This window comes from Dromiciops gliroides, chromosome 3, assembly GCF_019393635.1.
Source record: "Dromiciops gliroides isolate mDroGli1 chromosome 3, mDroGli1.pri, whole genome shotgun sequence".
Taxonomy (NCBI): Eukaryota; Metazoa; Chordata; class Mammalia; order Microbiotheria; family Microbiotheriidae; genus Dromiciops; species Dromiciops gliroides.
In genome coordinates this window covers 377,121,171-377,143,257 of record NC_057863.1, presented here as the reverse complement: position 1 = coordinate 377,143,257, position 22,087 = coordinate 377,121,171, and the positions used below count along the sequence as shown (strand labels likewise).

General features: G+C 37.6%; 1 protein-coding gene across 3 annotated transcripts in view; it reads right to left on the bottom strand.

Annotated features, from left to right (window-relative positions):
- Positions 1–22,087, bottom strand: part of DARS1 (aspartyl-tRNA synthetase 1) — a 91,132-nt gene that overhangs the window by 19,486 nt on the left and 49,559 nt on the right. For all 3 annotated transcript variants that reach the window (XM_043995700.1, XM_043995699.1, XM_043995701.1), the window contains 3 exons: positions 15,910–16,012; positions 9,106–9,186; positions 8,061–8,120 (listed from right to left, as the gene is read on the bottom strand). In XM_043995700.1, coding sequence (XP_043851635.1) covers positions 8,061–8,120; positions 9,106–9,186; positions 15,910–16,012 — 244 coding nt within the window. The remainder of the gene's footprint in view (positions 1–8,060; positions 8,121–9,105; positions 9,187–15,909; positions 16,013–22,087) is intronic.

Genomic DNA, 22,087 nt, shown 5'->3' with positions numbered 1-22,087 from the left:
TCACCAAAATTTAATTAGATACAAACCATGTAAAATTCATGGGAATTTTGCCGTCACACTTTCTTTTCTTTAGTTTAACTTAACTAAATTCATTTTGGCCTCTTGCAAAATAGAAGATGAACAAAGGAGAGAGGAACATGGTACAATGGAAATGGCATTGTTTTGGGAGTCATAAGACTTGGGCTGTAATTCTCATCCTGAAGGCTGCATAATCTTGGGCAAATCATTTCACTTTTGTGGGATTAAGTTTCTTTATCTGTAAAATAAACTCTTAAGTCTTTTTTTTAAACCTATTCTATGATTCTAGTAAGTTGGTTGTGACTCCTCTTAGTATTGGGATTTCACTAATTGTGTTTCCATAAAACCAACAGTGTACATTTTAAAACTAGAATATACTTTGAAATATTTATGAGTTAATGGGAATAATGGAAATGTCAGAGCAACTTCTTCCTCTATTTTTCCTTAGTTATACAGTGGTTAGGCTATTCTGCTCTCTGTCAGATATTTAAAAGATGGAGAAAGTCCTGTGACAGATTTTGAGACTTGGGTCCCATTGCCATTTAGAAATCACTATCTGCTTTGGACTGCCCTGACTCTACAGCCCCTTGATGGCCAAGAATTCAAAGAGGCGGTGGCTACCACTGAGGATGAAAGAGGAGGTACTGCAATTACTGTCACCAACACTACCTTCCCTGCTTTGGGCCACAGTCATTCACTGGAATTATGGGGTAGAAGAATAACCAAATCAAGTGGCCAAATGATGCCTGGAACTTGAGGATTCTTCATCACATAGTACACACCCAGCTACCATTACAGTTAATTGTCCCATGCCTGGCACCTCAAGCATTGTAATGGAGAGGGGTGGAAGAGTGGGATGGTAGTTCTAGATGCATATTATCTAGGATTAGTGACCTCCTTCAAAGTGGACCATCCCAAATGTCACCATTGTCCTGGCTCCCTGTTCTTTACTACCTTATATAATGGATCCGAAGACTAGCAAATTCCCCCTTCCTTTTTCCTAATCTTTCTTTCTTTCTTTTTTTTTTTTTTTGCGGGGCAATGGGGGCTAAGTGACTTGCCCAGGGTCACACAGCTGATAAGTGTCTAGTGTCTGAGGCCAGATTTGAACTCAGGTACTCCTGAATCCAGGGCCAGTGCTTTATCCACTGTGCCACCTAGCCACCCCTCCTAATCTTTCTAATTCAGTTATTCCTTGCTGAAACAAACATTTTCCCCATTTCTTTCCCCTTACCCATCCCCTAGTTTCTATTCTTTACCCTCCATGTCTCATTGTTAACAAGATTCTTTTCTTCTTAAATATCTTTGTCTCATATACTTTCTATCTTCCTGTGCTCAGAAAAACCTGGCTTTTCCCCAGAAGATATATCATCCCTTGCTAGCCTCTCTTGCATCCTATGAAGAGGAGTTAGCATATTCTTTATTGCCACTTCCAAACCTTCCCCCTCTGCCACTATCAATCAGCAACTTCTTTCAAAGGGTACTCTCTCTGTACATAACATTGCTGGGGCTTTGTTAGTTTTCTACCGGCCTCCAAGCCATTATTTCTCCCCTTTCTGAAGGAGTTCAGTGCCTGGCTTGTAGTTTTCTTCTTTACCTTACTTTTGCTTTCATAATCATGAAACTTACTATTTCATACGCTGAACTTCTGAACACTGGGATCTCAGTTCATCAACCTTTTCAATGTATGTAGCTTAAAGCTTTGCTCTACCTTAAACATCAATAGTAACATACCAGACGTCACCAGTGCCTACAACTCTTCTACTTCCATGCTCCTGAACTCTGAGATTTCCCCATAACATAATCTCCTGTATTTCCGTATCTCTATTGGCCACAGTCCTATTTTTAAAAATCCTTTAGTCTCCTCTTTTTCTCCAGGTTAATTATTCCTGCTTTGGGCAGGCAACCTGCTGTCCTTCACCCTTGAATAACCCTGCCTGTTAGTTTTCCCCTATTGTTCATGCTCATCAATCCCCAATACTGGGTCACACCCACCCAATACTTTCTAGGATCTTACTCCAGAACTGAATGTTGGAGGAAGTAATAAGAGAGTGCCAAATACATACACTGCAAATTCATTATCTAATACTACATGGCAATCTTCTTAATCTCTCTTAGTTTGATTCTCTATCATGGTTTCCACAATAGTTCCTTCAAACCTTATTATTAATCTTCACCATTTGTTAGAGCTCCTTCCCCTTCAAATTACCTTGTATATTATTGTGTACATGTTATATCCTCCTAGCATAATATAAGCTACTAGATGGCAGGAGTTCTTTCATTTTTGTCTTTGTATATCCAATAGTATAGTGTCTACATGTAAATATTTGTTAAATATTTATTGAATTGAATTTTTCTTAAAATTTAACTGGATTGTTCAATCTTATGGAATGTGAAGAGAAAAATGTTAACCAAGAAAAGTTCAAAGGAAGAGTGATGAAAGACATGTAGAAGGGAATGAAAATGGGGCCTAGGAATACAGAAATAGAAAAAATATGCTCCCAATATTCCAGAACTATTTACTACATATTGTAATGTTTGGAGTGATGCCACCTTCTGGAGAGTTACTGTAGGAAAGCTCCACCATGAGGAGGTGTCTGAGGGCAAGCCATGTGGTCAGTTCCTTGGTGTCAGGAAGTGATGTTTGCTCGTGGGTACTGTCTATCAAAGTTAGCTTGGAGCTGCGTGTGCCTGTGGATGGGATGTTCCTGGTTCCACAGGAGGCTTGTGGGACAAAGAAGGGATGAGGCTTGTTCTCTCTCCCCCTTTCATGAGGACTTCAAGGGGGAGTGGAGCAGGAGACGCGCACCCCCTGAGATAGCTGAATCGAGGCCTCTCTCTCTCTCTCTCTCTCTCTCTCTTTTCACCAAATTCTTATTCTCCTTAAAAGCTTAAAAGTCTAAACTCTTGTTAAAGCTTATAATTTATTGGCGACCACTCATTAGATAATTTTAGACACTATAGAAGAGAACTGCTAAAAGAACCACATTCCTTGGGGGCAGCTAGGTGGCGCAGTGGATAGAGTACCGGCCCTGGAGTCAGGAGTACCTGAGTTCAAATCCGGCCTCAGACACTTAACACTTACTAGCTGTGTGACCCTGGGCAAGTCACTTAACCCCAACTGCCTCACTAAAGAAAAAAAAAAGCAAAAGAATTATATGATTAAGTACTGGGTATGTTTCAGAAGGTACAGAACACAAGGGGAAGCAGAGAACTGGTTTCCTTTATTTTTTAAGGGGTCAGGTTGGTAGATTTTTACTTTAAATATCCCCTTTTTCTGAACTTGGCTCTATAAAATGTCTGCCATTTTTAATAGACAGGAGACCATTTTTCTATTTTACAGCAAATTTTCCTAAAATATGGGCCTTTTCCCTCCACTAGCAATTTATTAAAATGTTATTAAAAATGTGATACTGGCATTCTGAATGAATCACAGACAAATCTGAAGAGAAGGGAGGGAAAGTATTTGATATTCAGTATAATGCATTTCCCTGAGGACCTCTGAAAGCATTTGAAGATGTAAAAAAGGGTAAAATCTTCTGATTTTTTGAGAGCTCTAAAAGGAGATGGGAAAATGAAAACAATTTCAATCTTTATTACTCAGCCTCTAGTTCGACTAAAATCATTATACTTCCTACAACCAATTACTTTTATGTTGTGTGAAGCTTGTTGCTCTAAAAAATATTTTTACTTTGCCATCTTAAACCATACCCACTATAGCTTTTGCCTGGTACTGTCACATAAGACTTCCTGTCAGTTTAGAACTAAATGCTGCATTAGATGCTACATTTTTTGAAGTTATAAGGAATAAATAAAGGAAATGGAAAAGGGGTAAGAAAGGTAGTTTTGAATTAATATCTGAAATATATTTCACGAAGCTATCAAAGTAATATGGAAATCCTTGTTGGGCATCAAGATACCAAGAACTTGAGATATTATAAGCTAAGGCAGTCTTAGTAAAGTGTTTCAACTGTTGTGGTTTTTTTTGTTTGTTTGTTTTGTTTTTGCTTTTATGTAACTGTAAAGAGAAGTCTTATAATACTCCAGGAAAGCATATGCCATAACATGCCTAATTCTTTTTTTTTTTGGTGAGGCAACTGGGGTTAAGTGTCTGAGGTCACATTTGAACTGAGGTCTTCCTGACTGTAGGGCCGGTGCTTTATCCACTGCACCACTTAGCGGCCCCAACATGCCTAATTCTTAATGGAAGAAAGAAAAGCAGTAGATTACAGATAAAAGTATATGACTATAAGAGGCAGCTAGGTGGTACAGTGGATAAAGCACTGGCCATGGATTCAGGAGGACCCGAGTTCAAATTCGGCCCCAAGTACTTGACACTTACTAGCTGTGTGACCCTGGGCAAGTCACTTAACCCTCACTCCCCTTCAAAAACAAACAAAAAGTATATGACCATTATGTATATACATGCTGATACATAACTAGTTTTTTTCTGGCATCATTAAACAGAAATTCTATTGGTTAGGTTGGTTTCTAAGAACAAGTCTCACCTGCTTCATCAAACCTTCCTCAACTACTCTAGCTCATAACTGTCTCTCCCCTTTCTTTCAACATCTGTAATGCTTCTCCATACAATAAAATTTACCATTTGATTATATGCTTGCTTTAAATTGTTCTCAATTGTATGAATTTACATTTCGTGCACTCCACAAAGTCACAAGTTTTTTGAAAGTTGAGACACTTATCTTTTCTATATTCTTCTACAGTGTTTGGAATATTGTGAGGCATATGTAACAGCTCCTGTTGACTAAACAGAACTGCTCCCAGAACATGAAAACCTATTCCATTTTCCAGATGGCTCACATGATCCCATGCCATTCTGAGATGGCCCTAGTTCTGAGATTAAGAAGATATATTCAATAATTTGCCTTGGTTTTACACTCTCTCCCCTATTTCTACATAGAGGGGGAAAAGCAGACTAAATTGGACCCTTTTTTTTTTTTTTTTAAGGCAACGGGGGTTAAGTGACTTGCCCACGGTCACACAGCTAGTAAATGTCAAGTGTCTGAGGCCGGATTTGAACTCAGGTACTCCTGAGTCCAGGGCCGGTGCTTTAACCACTGCGCCATCTAGCTGCCCCTAAATTGGACCCTTTTAAGCAGAAATGTCCCATGGTGGCTTAGGACACATGAACTAGATGTGTCCTGTGAGATTTTTTTTTTTTGAGGGGCAATGGGGGTTAAGTGACTTGCCCAGGGTCACACAGCTAGTAAGTGTCAAGTGTCTGAGGCCGGATTTGAACTCAGGTACTCCTGAATCCAGGCCGGTGCTTTATCCACTGTTCTATCTAGCCACCCCCATCCTGTGAGATTTTGATAAACACAATGGTAATTTTTATTCAGATTTTCTCAGTAGCACAGAATTTGCCTTAATTTTCCCCCCAGGTTAACTTTGTCAGTCTACTGAAGAGCGCCAAAGAGGAAGAAAAGTTAATGATAGAAAAAAGACAGATGATTAAAAAAAATTCTCAATTGATGAAGGCCTCAAATCAGAACCTATAGTATACTTCCTAAATTTTCCAGAATTTCATTATTATGGGAAAATAGTGGTATGTGAGTCAGAAATAACCTTGCTGCTTATTTTCAAAATATTCATCTTTCTAACTCAATGCTTACAAAGAGTTGAGTGGAGCTGATTTTTGAATCATCAGGTTTAGTGATATGCACTGACTGGAATGATACTAACACATGACAACAATGCTTACCTAAAAGTAGTGAATTACATAGACATATAGAGTCTTGAAACATAAATGAAGAAAACGAATGAACAAACAAAACACAGTATCTGGCTGCCAAAGCAAAAATGCATGACAGCTGGGCTTGGGGTTTTCCGAAAGAGGAAAACTGGCCACATAATTACTACTAAGGCTCTTAACAAATGTAAAAAGTGACACAAAAAAGGGAAGAGGACAAAACAAGTGACAAAGAGTCAAATAGGAGTAAAATCTGAGTATAAGGGAGGACATGAAAGGAAAAAAAATCAGAAAGGATTTTTAAAGGTAAAAAAAAAACAACAGGTAGAATAAATGATGAAACACATTAACAAATTCAAAAAAGGGGAAGATGTGGTTAGGATATTAAGAAAGAAAGATGACACCGGTTTTACTACAATGATGAAACCACCAAACTTTTCACTTGCAAACCAAACCAGAAGCTGAAGGGTAAAAGAAGACCAAAGAGACTACTGCCTAAAACCACTAGACCAACTACTTTTACCACTTGAAATTACAGAGTGCTGTACTCCATGGCCTAGTCAATATAAAAAGCACTTTTAACATCAGTTTAGCATTTGTCCATTTTAAAACTATGGCACATTTTCCTTAACTTAATTCTCACTTCACACTGACATTTATTAAACTTACTATGTGGATGGCACTATTGACAGAAAAATAAACTAAGACACAGTCTCCGACCTCAGGGAAACATAACCCACTAAAGGATAGGAAACACATATGCAAACTGTAATACAAGTCAGAAGATAAATGAAAAGAAGTATTCCAAAGTGTAAGGAGATTTGGTGAAGGAAGAAAGGTTTCATGGAGAGAGCACCTTAGCAGGGTCATTACAAAGAAAGATAATAAGGTGTGTTGAATTGAATTTAACTGAAATAGGGGTGGGGGAGAATCCATCCTAGGCATGAATGACAGCTACAACTTAGGCAAAATAATATATGCAGATATTAAGAATGAACAAACTAATTTGGTGAAAATGTAGAGCACGCCAAAGAAATCACTCTGAGATAAAGCTGGGAATGTAGATGAACATTAAATTACAGAAAAACCTGTATGCCAAGCCAGAAGAGTTTGCACTTTATTTTGTAGAGAACAGGAAGATAACAAAAGGTTTGAGTAGGGAAGTGAGGTAATCACTGAAATGCATTAGGAAGATTATTCTAGAAGTAGGATACACTGGAATGGAGAGATTATGGGGCAAGAAGATAGGAATGTATAAAAAAAATTAATAAAATAAAAATAAAAAAATTACCTAGGTAGGTAATTAAGGCCTCAACTAGTATGGTGGCAGTCAGAATGAAGGATACAGATTTAAGAAATATTAGAAGTAGAATTGAGAGGACATGATAAGTGACTGGATGTGAAAGTGGAGAGGGCAAAGTCAGATGACTTGAATTTCTAGGCTGAGTGCCATCAAAAGTGGGGGGGGGGGGCGGCGGCAGCTAGGTGGTCCAGTGGATAAAGCACCAGCTCTGGATTCAGGAGGGCCTGAGTTCAAATGTGGCCTCAGACACTTATTAGCTTTGTGACCCTGGTCATGTCACTTAACCCTCATTGCCCTGCTCCCCCAACGTGTGTGTGCGTGCGCATGCACGCACGCACGCATGCACACACACAAGCAAAAGGAGGAGAAAGGGATTGGGGGGGGGTTAGATATAAATTGAGCTAGATGACTTCTAATTTTCCTCCCAATTATAAGACATCATGACTGGAGGTGCAAGATAGGTTTGGTTTTGAACATTTAACAATGAAGTGTTGATGAGACATGAAGTAAAAATGTGGAAGTAGTTGAAAATGAGAGGCTGAGAATATACATTTGGGACTGGGAATCATCTACATAAAATGATCTCTGAAATCATAGGAGCAGCTGAGGAAAGGAAAGTCCTTTTAACACTGGAGACACATTCCTTATCAGTTATGTTCATTTGATTGGCTTTCCTAGAGCAGGTGTCAAAAATAAGTGTGTACCTTGCATAGTTCTGTCTAGCTTGATGTCCCTTGGGAAGAAAAAAAAGTGTAGAAGCTCTATCTTTAAATTCTCTATTTCTACACTCTGATGCCACCAGATTTTATCTGGGTAAAGAGGCAGTGGAAGAGTAAGCTTGCTGTATATTACCTTATCCATCTGTAAGTAAATGCCTAACCAACTATTATCCCAAAATACTTGTGCCCTATATCTTTTTATTTACCTTTTATGTACTTCCCAGTACATGGAGTCACCAATTTTGACTCACACAACCTTGCCCAGTTTAATAAAAATTCAATAATATGGGGGAAAAAAAATGAATCTTACCCTAAGATCGATGACTCTGTTATCTAGTCTTGTATCCTGATTAACAGTAGCTCTTCCTTCCTGAAAACAGATGAAATAAAAATTTTCTTAAAGACCAAAAAAAATTTAAGTACAACTATTAGAGATTTATACTTTTTAAACTTTCCCCAACACTTTACAAACTACAGTTTTAAAAAAGGGCAGTTTAGAAATATAAAACCAGAGGCACAGAATGGTAAACATTTGTTTTAACATAAGCCAAAAACCAACAATGATGATGATGATTTGCTAAGATGACTGAGATCATGCTATATCAATTGCCAAATGGAATGACACTCAACTTCTTTGGGACATAAAATTAATGGCAACAGAACCTCTTTCATCAGTATAGAACAGTAGTTGGAAAAAAGGAGTATGATGGCATTGTTATTTCCAGACCCCTTAATTCATAATTACTTCCGTTTTTATTCAATGTACTGGACTTTGTGACCCAAAAGGATGGCAACATGTAGGAAGGAGCAGAGAATGGCTGGTGATGAAAAGGTACATGACAGGAAGAGAAATGAGAAAGAAAAAGATTCAAGAGAAGTTAGAAAGGAGAAATGACACTGAACATGTGCTTATTGATTCTTTTTTTTTTTTTAAGTGAGGCAATTGGGGTTAAGTGACTTGCCCAGGGTCACACAGCTAGTAAGTGTCAAGGGTCTGAGGCCGGATCTGAACTCAGGTACTCCTGACTCCAGGGCCGGTGCTCTTATCCACTGCGCCATCTAGCTGCCCCTATTGATTCTTTCTTAAAGGCCCTTTTCTATTTCATGGAGCTAATGAATTTCCTTTCCTTAGATGTAGTGACTGCACGTTTCCCTGGTGAGAACTGGGTTCCAAAGACTACACTGACTTCAACAGTTCTGGTAGAACCAGGAGATTAAGAAAGCACATGACATGAAAAAAGTTTAATTAAGATAAATATAGACTCATTTTAATTTTATATTAAAGCCAGACTTTCAAATTGTTGCTAACTAAAAATACAGGGTAAGGTCAATTATTTCAAAAACAAAGTTTTCACCTCTTCTCCCTCCACTTCAGGTCGAATTGCATCATCCAGCTGTAAGGGCAGGCGGGGTTCAGCCAAACTAATCACATAGATCTGTAATTGAGACAATACCAGCATGAAGAATACAGAAATATAGCATATTATGCAGAAAACATTCCACAGTTGGTAAAATATAAAGCACTATTTGCATAAATCTTTAACTGAAACTGAGAAAATCTAAGCAGTGTACCAACTCTAAGTTATTTATTACCACTTTTAAGGACCAATTTAGCTCAACTACATTATTTCTTTTATTCCTATTTCAACTCTTGCTCCATTTGCTTTGCCCAAGTCTCCTTTTTTTTTTTTTTAAAGTGAGGCAATTGGGGTTAAGTGACTTGCCCAGGGTCACACAGCTAGTTAAGTATTAAGTGTCTGAGGCCGGATTTGAACTCAGGTACTCCTGACTCCAGGGCCGGTGCTCTATCCACTGCGCCATCTAGCTGCCCCCCAAGTCTCCTTTTAACACTTTATTTCACCTTTACCACATCTTATGTTCTACAACAAGGTAATAGCTATTGTCCTTTTTTCTCTAAAATCTGTCCCCAATTTTTAAATGTCCCATTAATGATCCATTTTCTGAAAAACAAAAACTAAGCCCAAGTATTTTTTTTTTTTTAACTTCTCTGGTATACATGGTGAAATAAAGCTCTTCTGGTTAACTCATGAAAAAGAAGTATGGTGTTCCAAACTTGGTATCATCGGCTTTGACACTTCAGTAATAGACTAGAACAGAAAAGTGACAAAGAATTTTAATTACTGTTTTGATGGATCTAAGTACATATACTTCAAAATGTTTGGGATTCTATAATTGGTATGTTTATGGAGTACTACTGTTCAGTCTACACATAGAGAATTAACTAGTTACAGTTTTAAATATTTTTTTTGGTAAGGCAATGGGGGTTGACTTGCCCAGGGTTGCACAGCTAGTAACTGTCAAGTGTCTTAAGACTGGATTTGAACTCAGGTCCTCCTGAATCCAGGGCCAGTGCTCTATCCACTGCGCCACCTAGCTGCCCCTACAGTTTTTAATAATAATAACCTTAAGTTGAGAATCATAGAATACCAAGTCCAATCTTCCCCCAAATAATAAAGCTCTCTATAATATGTTCCCAAAAGGTAGTTATATAATGCCTTTGCCTATTGGGGAAGAGGGGGATGGGTGAGAAACTCACTACCTCCTAAGGCAGTCCATTTTACTTTTGGATAGCTCTAATTCTTAGGAAACTTTTCATTACATCAGGCTTAAAACCACCTTTATACAATTTTCACCTACGGCTTTTAGTTCTGTCCTCTGAAGTCAAACAAAAGAAGTCTAGTCCTTCTTCAGCTGATTCTGTACCATATGATTACAAGGCAATTTACCATCCTAGTAGCCCTCTTCTGGATGCTCTCTAGCTTGTCAATGTCTTTCCTAAAAAGTGAATCACAGAACTGAACTTAATAAATACTCCAGATGTGATATGAGCGGAGTACAGTGAAACTAGCATCTCAAGTCCTAGTAATACCTGTTTTAATACAACCTAAAATGCATTTGCTTTTTTGGGTTGCCGAGTCATATGGAGGTTGTGTTACACAAAGCTTCAGACTTCTTTCAGGTGAAATGCTGTATTAGCCAAACCACCCTTATTTTAGACTTGTGAGGCTGATGCTTTAAATCCAAGAATGAGATTTTATATCTATTAAATGTCATTGGAATAGTTTTGGCCTAACACTCTACTCTGTCAATATATTTTTGGATCTCAATTGTCATCCAATGTGTTAGCTATCTGTTTTACCTTTGTGTCACTTATAAATTTGATAAACGTGCCAATTATACATTTATCTAAATAAACTGACCAAAATGTTAAATAAGTAGCACAGGGTGAAGCACAAGTCCTTGGGACACTACAAAAAGCCCTTTATAAGTTGACATTAAACACCATTATGACTACTCTTTGATGATAGGCCATTCAACCAATTCTGTCTATCTAGCTGTCAAACTGTTTGGTACACAATGATTCATCTTTTCAAAAACAGGGTGAGACTTTTTGTCATTTGATTCAAGGGAAAAAAAAAAAGGAAATAAAGTTCATTTGACACGATTCATTTTTGCTCCTGGTGATCCTTACTTCCTTTCCTCCTGACCTTCCTTTTAATAATGGTCTAGAATTTTAGCAGCAATGGAAGTCAATTCTCAGAGATTTACATATTAACTCTATTCTCTGTCTCTGTATGTCTGCTTCTCTGGAAACCAGGACAATAGCTTCTCCAATAGCATAACAACTCCTCTATATTGAAGAGTTGTTAAAATATTGACTAGTTAAGTGATCAAATCTTGCTTCTTTCTGTACCCCTGAATATTAGCTCACCTGAGCCAGGTGTTCTTTTACTGTTTTTTTCCATATGGATTTTGTTTCAACTCCCCACTAGCCACATATTTTTCTGTCTTTTACTGTTCAAAGACCATTCTCTTTGGCAGAATAAATGAAAGAAAAGTAAGAATTCAGCTCTATCTTTCTTCTGTTATTATCATACCTTCTAACCTAATACCATTCTAACATACCTTGAAAATTACCTTACTGCATCCTTAGCTTTTTGTTTTTACCACCTTGAATTTTAGTGTTCTTGATACTACTCTTAAAAAGCTTTGCCATGATTTTATATTCAGCCTCTCTGTTGTTTCATTCCCAGTGACTCTCTTTTAAAATCTAAGATGGTGGATTAATTCTCTGATGTTTGCATCCATATCAGAAAATTTGACAGTTTTCTCTTTTCCTCCTCTTTGAAATAGTTTCTTGTGTCTTCACAACTGCTCGTTGGATTTCCACAAACCTCCTAAACTGACTTATTCCTCTTGAATTTTAAGCTATGAGATCCTACCTATCTTCATTTCCTGAATCCATTCTAATCTGTTTTTCCAAAGACTATTGTTTAACTTTTCTCTTCTCTAGCACAACTTCCAAGGGGGAAAGGTCACTCTCCCCCAAGGTTACCATCATTTCCTTCTTGTTAGTAAGACCCTAATCCATATTAGAATTTCCCCTGGTTGGTTTCTCTACCTTTTGAAAGATGAAATTATCATTAAAGTTAAGGAATAATTAGCATCTGTACTTATGGTAGAGGATTCCAGCAGATGTCTGATAACTGAAATCTTTCATTACTACTATATCATTCATCTGTGCCAGGTTTTGATCCATTCCCCAAATTCCTTATCAATTTCCTTTGTGTATCATTCTTTAATAACAATACTGCTGGGGGGCAGCTAGATGGCGCAGTGGATAAAGCACTGGCCCTGGATTCAGGAGGACCTGAGTTCAAATCCGACCTCAGACCCTTGACACTTACTAGCTGTGTGACCCTTGGCAAGTCACTGAACCCTCATTGTCCCACCAAAAACAACAACAACAAACCAATACTGCTTTTGTTTCTACTTGTTATTTTTCATTCAAATACCCTTCACCATAGTTCTCAGTGCCTGAATTCCCATAAGCATATGATGTTATACAATGCTACTCTCTTCCCATCATTTTAACCATCTTGTTCTTCCTGAATGATAAAACCTTCTAAAAAGATATTTCAGTCACAGATCCTATTCCATAACATCTCAGTGATACCAATGGTGTCAAATTTCCCTCTATAGTTTACCTTACGAATACCCAAACTGTGCTCATTTGTGTATAGATTTCTTATGCCACAGATTTTATTACTAGATCCTTTTTAGATTTTATCTCCACTGAATTTTGGGGCATGACTACTGTTAGTCATCTTTTCAGTTTTTTGTTTGTTTGTTTTGGGGGGGAGCAATACCTTGGTGGATGGAAATACTTTCATTAAATTTCCAATAATAGAAATAATTTATTTTAAATATCTAATATACAGGAATTGATGCTTTACAAAAACTTTACAAAACATCTGTCTATCATTCTTTAATGTCCTATTCTGTTGTATCACTGTGGAATTGAAGTGACCTGATTTTCTTTAAGATCATATCAACTGACAATGATCCAAGACAATCCCAAAGGATTATTGATGAAACATACTATCCACCTCCAAAGAAAGAAATGCTATTAACGGAACACAGACTGAAGCATGCTATTTTTCACTTTCTTTCATTTTTTCTTTTATTCAAGTTTTCTTATACAAAATGACTAATATGGTAATGTTTTACATAATCATACAAATATAACCCATATCTGATTGCTTACTGCCTCAGGGAGGGGGGAGGGAGGGAAAGAGGGATAAAAATTGGAACCCAAAACTATAAATAAAAATGTTTATTACTTAAAAACAAAAAGAAAAAAGATCATATCAACTGAGTGCAAGCCCTGATAGATCAGTCCTTAGAGAGCTAAAAAGTTTCTTAAAAAGTATAACTGATGATATTCTGAGTATTTGCATAAGAATTAAGCCTAAGTAGGTTCAGAAAGACTCATTATCAGGTAGGTCACCAGATTCTGAATAACTTTGGTCACAGAAACTAATTGAATCATCTCTATGTAATTGTATTCTGTATCAGTAGAGAGCATATCATATGGATGAAATCTCATTCATGCAATTCTGTAATTTAGGTAATCCTGCATTTGTTATATAACATAAATATTATAATATGTAAATATTTTATTTTGTCATCATTTTATGAAAGCAACTATGGAAAACATAAAAAGCACGTTTCCAAGAAGCTTACACCTTATAACATTAAATATGACAAATATAATATTGTTTTAGGAAGGTGAGATACCTTGGACTAGATATCTAGATGTACTACGTACTATATTCCTTCTTTTTCTTGTGTAATCTTGATTGTGGCTCCAAAATATTTAAATGGTTTCTTTCTGGCTGCTTGCAGTATTTTCTCCTTCACCTGATAATTCTGGAGTTTGGCTACTATATTCCTTGAAGTTTTCCTTTTGGGGTCTCTTTCAGGAGGTGATCAGTGGATTGTTTCAATGATAATTTTATCCTCTGATTCTACAATTTCAGGGCAGTTCTCCTGGATAATTTCCTGGAATATGGGTGTCTATACTCTTTCCTTGATCATGGCTTTCAGGTAGTCCAATAATTCTCAGATTATCTCTCTTGGATCTATTTTCCAGGTCAGTTGTTTTTCCAATGAGGTATTTCACATTTTCTTCTATTTTTTCAGTCTTTTGATTCTGCTCAACATATTCTTGGTGTCTCATGGAGTTATCAGCTTCCATCTGCTCAACTTTAATTTTTAAGGCCTTATTTTCCTCAGTAAGCTTTTGCACCTCTTTTTCCATTTGGTCAATTGTTTTCCTTAGTCAATTTCTGTGCTTCCTTTGTGTAACTCTCATTTCTCTTTACATTTTTTCTTCTACCTCTTTCATTTGGTTTTTAAAAGTCTTTTTGAGCTCTTCAAAGAAGGCTTTTTGGTCTTGAGATGAGATCATCTTCCCACTTGAGTCTTCATTTGTAGGCATTTTGACAGACTCATCTGAATTTGAGTTTTGGTCTTTCCTTTCACCATAGAATTTGTCAATGGTAAGGGTCCTTTTCTGTTTCTTGCTCATGTTTTAGCCTATTTTTAAACTTATAAAGTTGAAGTCTGCTCCTGGGGCACAGGGTTCACTGTTGCGAGCTTCTTACTATTCTCACCTGTACCACTCTCAGCTGTGTCGAGTTGCAGCAGTGTTGAGCTGCCCACTGAGCTGAGCTTTGCTGAGCTGCCCTCCCCTTTCACCCAGGTGAGACAGACCTTTCCTGAAGTCTTCTAAATTATCTCAAGTAGGAGGATTGTGTCTCTCTTTTTGTAGGTTCTGTACTTCCAGATTCTGTTTAGAGGCTTGATTTAATGTTGTTTTTGAGGTTCCTTCTTTTTCTTAATGGTTAATTTAAAGCTTACCCAGTTATAAATTTCTTTTAGAAAAAGAAATGAGATTTAAACAAAGGAAGATAATTGAGCTAAGTTCTAAACACATACAAGAATTTATAAGAGCAATGCATTATAATTAATTCTAGTCATACATCCCATCCCATTGTCAAATCGACATCATAATGAAATGACATTCTGTTTTTGGGATCATTGGGAGGTGGGGGGGGAGGATTAACTAAAAACAAATATTTTATATCTAAAATGATCTTCATTTGAAAGACTTCCTAATTTAGTTCTGTAATCTTCTTGCTCTATACTGAATATTTACATGGAGTCCATTTACAAAAATCAGTGACTATATCCCTTTGAATTGTTATGATCCAAAAAAAATGTTCTTGTTCTTTTTGTGACCTAGTTGGGGTTTTCTTGGCAAAGATACTGGAGTGGTTTGCCATTTCCTTCTCCAACTCATTTTACAAATCAGGAAACTTAGGCAAACAGAGTTAAGTGACTTGTTTGGGGTCACAGAGCTAGGAAGTGTCTGAGGCCAGATCTGAACTTAGTCAGATGACTTTTCCTGACTCCAGGTCCAGCATTCTATCCACTGCGCCACCAAGATGCCCTCAAAAAAAAAATCAGAGGACAATTAAAATTTAATAATAAATCTTGAAATGTAATGAACTAACTAAACATCTAATTTGTCTATATTTTAAATGATCAGAACTAGTTATTAAGTCTTGGTGCAAATCATTAACCCACAAAAAATAAGTTTTGTTCATATTAATAATGAAAAACCAGAATTTTTACTTTTTTCCTGTGATGAGGAAAAACTGTAGAATCATACCACTGTAATATTGATTCTATTAAAAACATATACATCTGATGTGAAAAAATATTAATAAAAATTACTCAAATTTATTTCAGCATACAAACTTATTTAAAAAGAAGAAATAACACATTACCCTTTGAACATGAAGCTCAACATCTTGCTGTGTACAGCTTCCAATTTTCTGATTCACTTTCCTCACAACACCTTCCACATCCACGATGCTCTCTTTGTTGATGCTGTCAATAAAATAGTCAACTTTAAATTTTTATCAGATGTCAGTACTAATGTACAGATGTCAGGACTTCTACCATCATAAAAAATACTTAAAAGGAAGTTGAATAGTACATGAGAATGCTCTTTAATAGAGTACTCTATTTTAGACAGTCTATTAACCTACTTAAAACAAGCCATTACATAGTTCCTTGGACAGACTTCACCAATGTCATAATTTAGTGACTTTAAGATATCTTAGGGGCAGCTAGGTGGCACAGTGGATGGAGCACGGGCCCTGGAGTCAGGAGTGCCTGAGTTCAAATCTGGCCTCAGAACATTGACACTTACTAGCTGTGTGATCCTGGGCAAGTCACTTAACCCCCATTGCCTCACCAAAAAAAAAAAAAAAAGATATCTTGAACATCAGAAAGAAACCCTAAAAACTATGGAATTTTGAGACTGAGAAAAGGTTTTCCTTCAATGACCTTTTTTAAAGATGTTTGACTTAAATATTAAGATCAGAATCATTTACAAAAATACAATATTAAAATAGTAAAATACCACTTAATATACATGAAATCAATTTTATAATTGTGAAACTGTGTATATACACACACATATATAAAAAAAATCTATTTCTTGGAGCCTATTTTTTCATTTGGCTCTTATGAGAGGTACTCAACTGAGATTATATAAATGACGATCTTGACCTATCCTAAAAAGTTTAATAAGGCATTTCTGTTACATAAAATACAACAGGAAATTGACTATGAAGAGACTAGCCTAGCAATCTAGTAGAGGAGAAGGAGAGTTAAGTCACATACACAAACAAGTACAATACTAATCAGAATGTGATAAATTCAAAAAAGTAATCCAAAGCATAATGAGATTTAAGGAGGGAAAGATTATTTTCAACTTGGGGACACGCTTGTTCAAATTTCCTGAAATACAGGAACCCATATTTTAAGGTGGTCCTATTCCCACTGGCCTTTCCCCCCTCAGCCCCCCAAACCTTCCCTCTTATTGTTACTCCTTTCCTCTTGGTGTTTTGTTCACTGGTTCCTTTTTCTTTATTGCTTATATCTGGTTATATAATTCTTCCCCCATTTTCCCCTTCTCAGGTAGATATTTCCCTTCCTTTTAATTCTTTCAACAAGCCCTATTCATTATTTTAAATTTCTTTTCTTTTTTTTTTTCACACCCCTTTTCAGAGAGGATTTCTTTATTACTTTTCATTATCCATCCTGTCTGCTCAAGACCCTCACTCTCTGGTTCATGATCTCTATAATTATCTAGTCTCTCTCCATTTTCTGTATTTCTCATGTAATTAAAACTTTCATTCTAGACTCTCCTCCCTAGGGAACTTCTGACATTGCTTCTCCTCCATCGTGCCTTACCAAAACAATGCCAATTCTTGCAGGTATCAGAGCCCCTCTCCCAAATACCTGATTATGTACCCCACCACTGATCCATACTCCCTTCCCCCACTTCCCTCAAAAAATCCTCCCTGGGTCCATGCCCTCCTGTGCCCTTAGGTGTTACAATTACCCCCCTTCCCAAGACAGAAGGAGTGGTCTTTTCAAGAACCAAATCCTTTCGACAACACACAGTGTAAGGTCCCTTTCTCTCTTCATCTCTTCACAGAATTCGCCCGCTGCCTGCCCCGCCCCACCCCCAGCATGATGTTTAAAATCTAAATTGTGGTTGCCTTAAATTAGAAGCTTTAGCACCAGTCCTTGGGCATTAAACATTTATTAAAGCATACAGATATTCCCATGGAGTTCAGAAAGTTAAGAAAAAAGACTATTTAGCCTAGAGTTCCAGCCTGGTCTGGTTCTCCCTCAAATCCTCTGCCACAAGCCTGCTTCAATCACAAACTCTCTCCAGCAAACTGATTGTGGAAGCTTTTTATAGGTCTGGAACAAGAGGCGGTCCTTACACACTGCTTCAAGCTGATTGGTTGGCATCATCCAAATCCATTGGTTCTGAAGGTGTTCTCAAGGTGTGATTACAATCCAGTTAACTTGAAGTAGGCTAATCAGTAGTTAATCACTCTCACTTGATTCAATCAGTCTAGATTAATCTCCAGGTGGGTGTTTGAGTATCTGCTAAATCTCATTATTTCATCACACCAGCAAAGCCTTTTTCCTCCACTTCTGCCTTCAAACTCTCTCACTTCCTTCTTTTCTACTCCCCTGCAGGCTCTTTTCTTCCTGAAACCACAAGGGTCAATTGCCCCTTGTTGCTAGCCCTTTATTTGAGCAGGATACCTCACACACTTTCTTCTATCCTGTTCCTCTCCCTTCTTTTCATGTGCCCTCCCACTTCGTTGTAATACCACCAAAACAAAACAAAACCCGATTCACCTATAGATGGTACAGTGAAATTCTATCCATAATGCCCCAGGCCAGCACCTTCACTGTTACCTCCAACTGACTTCTGCCTTCACCCATGTCTTCTTGTGTACATTTAGAAAGAAATCTCTTATTGGTCTCCCTGCTGCCATTCTGTTGCTGTTATTGTTCTTCATTTATTTACCCCTTCTGAATTTCTGTTGAATGGGGTGTTCAAGAAGCAAATAATCTCTTCAGGTCTGGTATTATTTCTTTTCTTTCTTTCTTTTTTTTTTTGCAGGCAATGGGGGTTAAGTGACTTGCCCAGGGTCACACAGCTAGTAAGTGGCAAGTGTCTGAGGCCGGATTTGAACTCGGGTCCTCCTAAATCCAGGGCCGGTGCTTTATCCACTGTGCCACCTAACTGCCCCCACATTTGCTAAATCTGGATGCTAAATCCTTCTGTTGTTAATATTTCTTCTGTTGATCTATCTGCTTTTGTTCAAGGTCTTCTGGGTTTCCTACTTCCTGAGATCTCTGGAAATTGTGTTCTCACATAAGCCCCCTAATATTCCCCTATTGTTTACATTCTGACTCCCTTTCTTATAATGGTGATTTCCTGGGGGCCTGGATTTCAAAGTATCCCAGCTTCCTTCCACTCTTGGCAATTCAGAGTTTATCAGCCTAACTCTGCTCCAAATGACTTCTGGAAGGACAGAATTGGCCCCAAATGGATACTGAGCTCGTTCCTTTAGGCTTAAATGGAATGCCACATTCTCCGTTTCCTCATCCCTCAGGAATGTGTGCCAGTCTCCTGTCCTGCTTCCTCTGTTCCTCAGTTCTCTGGCCTGGCACTCTCAGTTTAGAAAGCTGCTGTGCTGGCGCTACAGGGTTCATTTCTGTAGTTTGGCTTGCTGAGGCTCTGGGAGGAGGGGGAAATGGAGTGGCTTGAGCTCTATTTCTAGTCCAGACCTGTGTCCTACCCTTTCCTCTCTGGTCCTGTTCTCCTGCAGAAATCTGCAGCACAGAACACTGTCCACTGTAGCACTAGCTGCCTGTCACAGCCCTAACAATGATACTGTGGCCTGGAACTGGGATCTCTATATCACTGGAGATAATGGTAGTGAAGAACTGAAGTGTGGGGTCAGGTTTTGCTGCAAGCCCATGTATTGAGTTTTTGGTCAGCTTGAGTCCAGCCTCTTGGTCACAGTTGTTCTTTCTACCTTAACTCCTATATTCATTCTAAAAGTCTTGAACATAGATGATTTAAGTTCCCTCAAATTTATTTTCTCTTCCTCAGTCCATTCAACTCCCATGACATACTCCAGCTATATGCTACACAAAGGGATGGTCACACCCCAGATCTTGCCACCACCCATGAGTATTCTACTTCCTATTTTTTGTCCTCACTGTAGCCTCCAATCCCTTAGTACCTTTCTAGGCCACCATCCCTTCTAGCCTTTCTTTGAAGTCTCAATCCCTTGGAGAATCAGTTCAACTCCACACACTATCTTTTAGTCTTGAATTCTTTTCTCTCTGGTTGCATTATCATGTCTTACAAACCCCTGGCCTAGATTTCTCCCACCACCTGTCTCTTTCGAGCCTAATCACATGTTGCTGAAAGGAATGGGAGGAAATCAAGAGAACATGTTGACTGGTTACACCACAAATTTATGCTAGCCAATTGCAAATGAGCCTAACCAGGTGATTCCCTATTCCACTTGCCACAATATATTCTGAACCTTTTCTTCCCTCTTCAAACTCCCCACTCTACTCCCTTCTCCCTCTCAGCTGAGAATCTTGCCACACCTCTCACCTCAAAAATAAGGTAATTCCCCAAGACCTTCTCACCTTGCCACTATCTCTTTCACCCTAGTCTGATGTGATCAGACACTTGACACTTACTAGCTGTGTGACCCTGGGCAAGTCACTTAACCCTTACTGCCCTGCCAAAAAAAAAAAAAAAAAAAGTGGAGCATCTTTTAGATGTATGGATTGAATATTACAATAAAAAAGCATTCCTCTTAGTAATGAAGTTATTCAAGACAAAAGCTTCTAGCTTATTCAAGAAAGTGAAAGAAAATAGAAATGAAGTAAATGATAAAGAAATTTTTACAGCATATTGGTTGGTTTTAATAATATAGGGGTTTTTGGGGGGTGGGGCAATGAAGGTTAAGTGACTTGCCCAGGGTCACACAGCTAGTGTCAAGCATCTGAGGACAGATTTGAACTCAGGTCTTCCTGAATCCAAGGCAGGTGCTTTATCCACTGTGCCACCTAGCTGCCCCCCAATAATATAGCTTTAATTTATTAAGTTTTTAAAATCAAGTACAACTGCATAATGTTAAAAATGAGGACAAAGTAGCTAAATATACTTAAGTTTTGAAGAAAATAATCAAAGGTGAAAAAGTAAACACAGAAATTTATTGAGATGTAACGATGATGATAACAACAATAACAACAGTAAGAGTTTGGAATGCTGAAAATTGTTAGACCAGAGATGAGATAACATGTTTGGAGAAAAAAAACATTTTGTAGAGAAAAAGCAGCAGCTGTCTTTATATCCTTATAGTTATATTAAAAAAAAAAAAAAACAACCCAAACCCGCTGGTCACAAGTGTGTCTTTTCAATAACATTTATACATATGAACACAGTTTTATCCCAGAATGTGAAGGATTTAAACAGATATTTAATAACACCTATTATGTGGAATGTATCTATTTAATGTAAAAAACGAAGTATCTGTCCTGTAAAAGCTTACTATCTAATGAGAGAGGAGAAACTGACACCATAATGATAATAAAATAGAGAATTTTATTTGAATCTCACAACAATCCTGTGAGGTAAAGTGAGACTAAAATAACATTACTATTTATTTATGCAGCACTTACTATGTGCCAGGTATTACACTAACTCATTTGATCCTCAGAACAAGTCTACAAGTCTATTGTCATCTCAATTTTACAGTGGAGGGAATAGGCAAACAGAAATTAAGTAGTGACTGATCATGTCGATGAAACAAGTGAACCACCTCCTGAGAGAGAAGTGGTAGATTCATGATGCAGAATAAAGCACACAAAATTTTTGGACATAGCCAATGAGGTAGTAAGGTAGCACAGTGACTAGAGTGCTGTACCTGGAGCCAGGAAGAACTGAGTTCAAATCTAGCCTCAAATACTGTCCAGCTGTGTGACTTTGGGCAAGTCACTAAACCTCTATGTACTTTAGTTTCCTCAACTATAAAACAAGGATAGTAATAGTACCCACATCCCAAGATAATTATGAGGAACAAATGAGATAATATTTGTAAAGTGCTTACCACACTTCCTGACATATAATAAGTGCTATAAGTAAACAGTAATGTCATTTTAGTCTCACTTTACCTCAGGATTGTTGTAACAAAAAGACGGCAGGCTTTTCTATTCAATATAACCATAAGTATATAGAGACAGCTGCTGCTTTTTCTCTACCAAATGCTTTTTTCTCCAAACATGTTAGCTCATCTCTGGTCTAACAATTTTCAACATTTCAAACTGTAGCAATTCAAGGTTAATTGCCCTATTCCAGAGTGCCATTACTGATATCTTGTCATATCATGTTAAATGTGTTTTCTAGAGAATATTAAATAAAAGTATATAAATTACCCAGGAAAGACAACAGTTAACCCCAGCATTTGGAACCTAGACCTTAAAATAGCAAGGGAGATCCCTTCTTTGTTTGCAGAGGTGGTGGCTGGGGATTCTCAATGTGGGATACTACATATG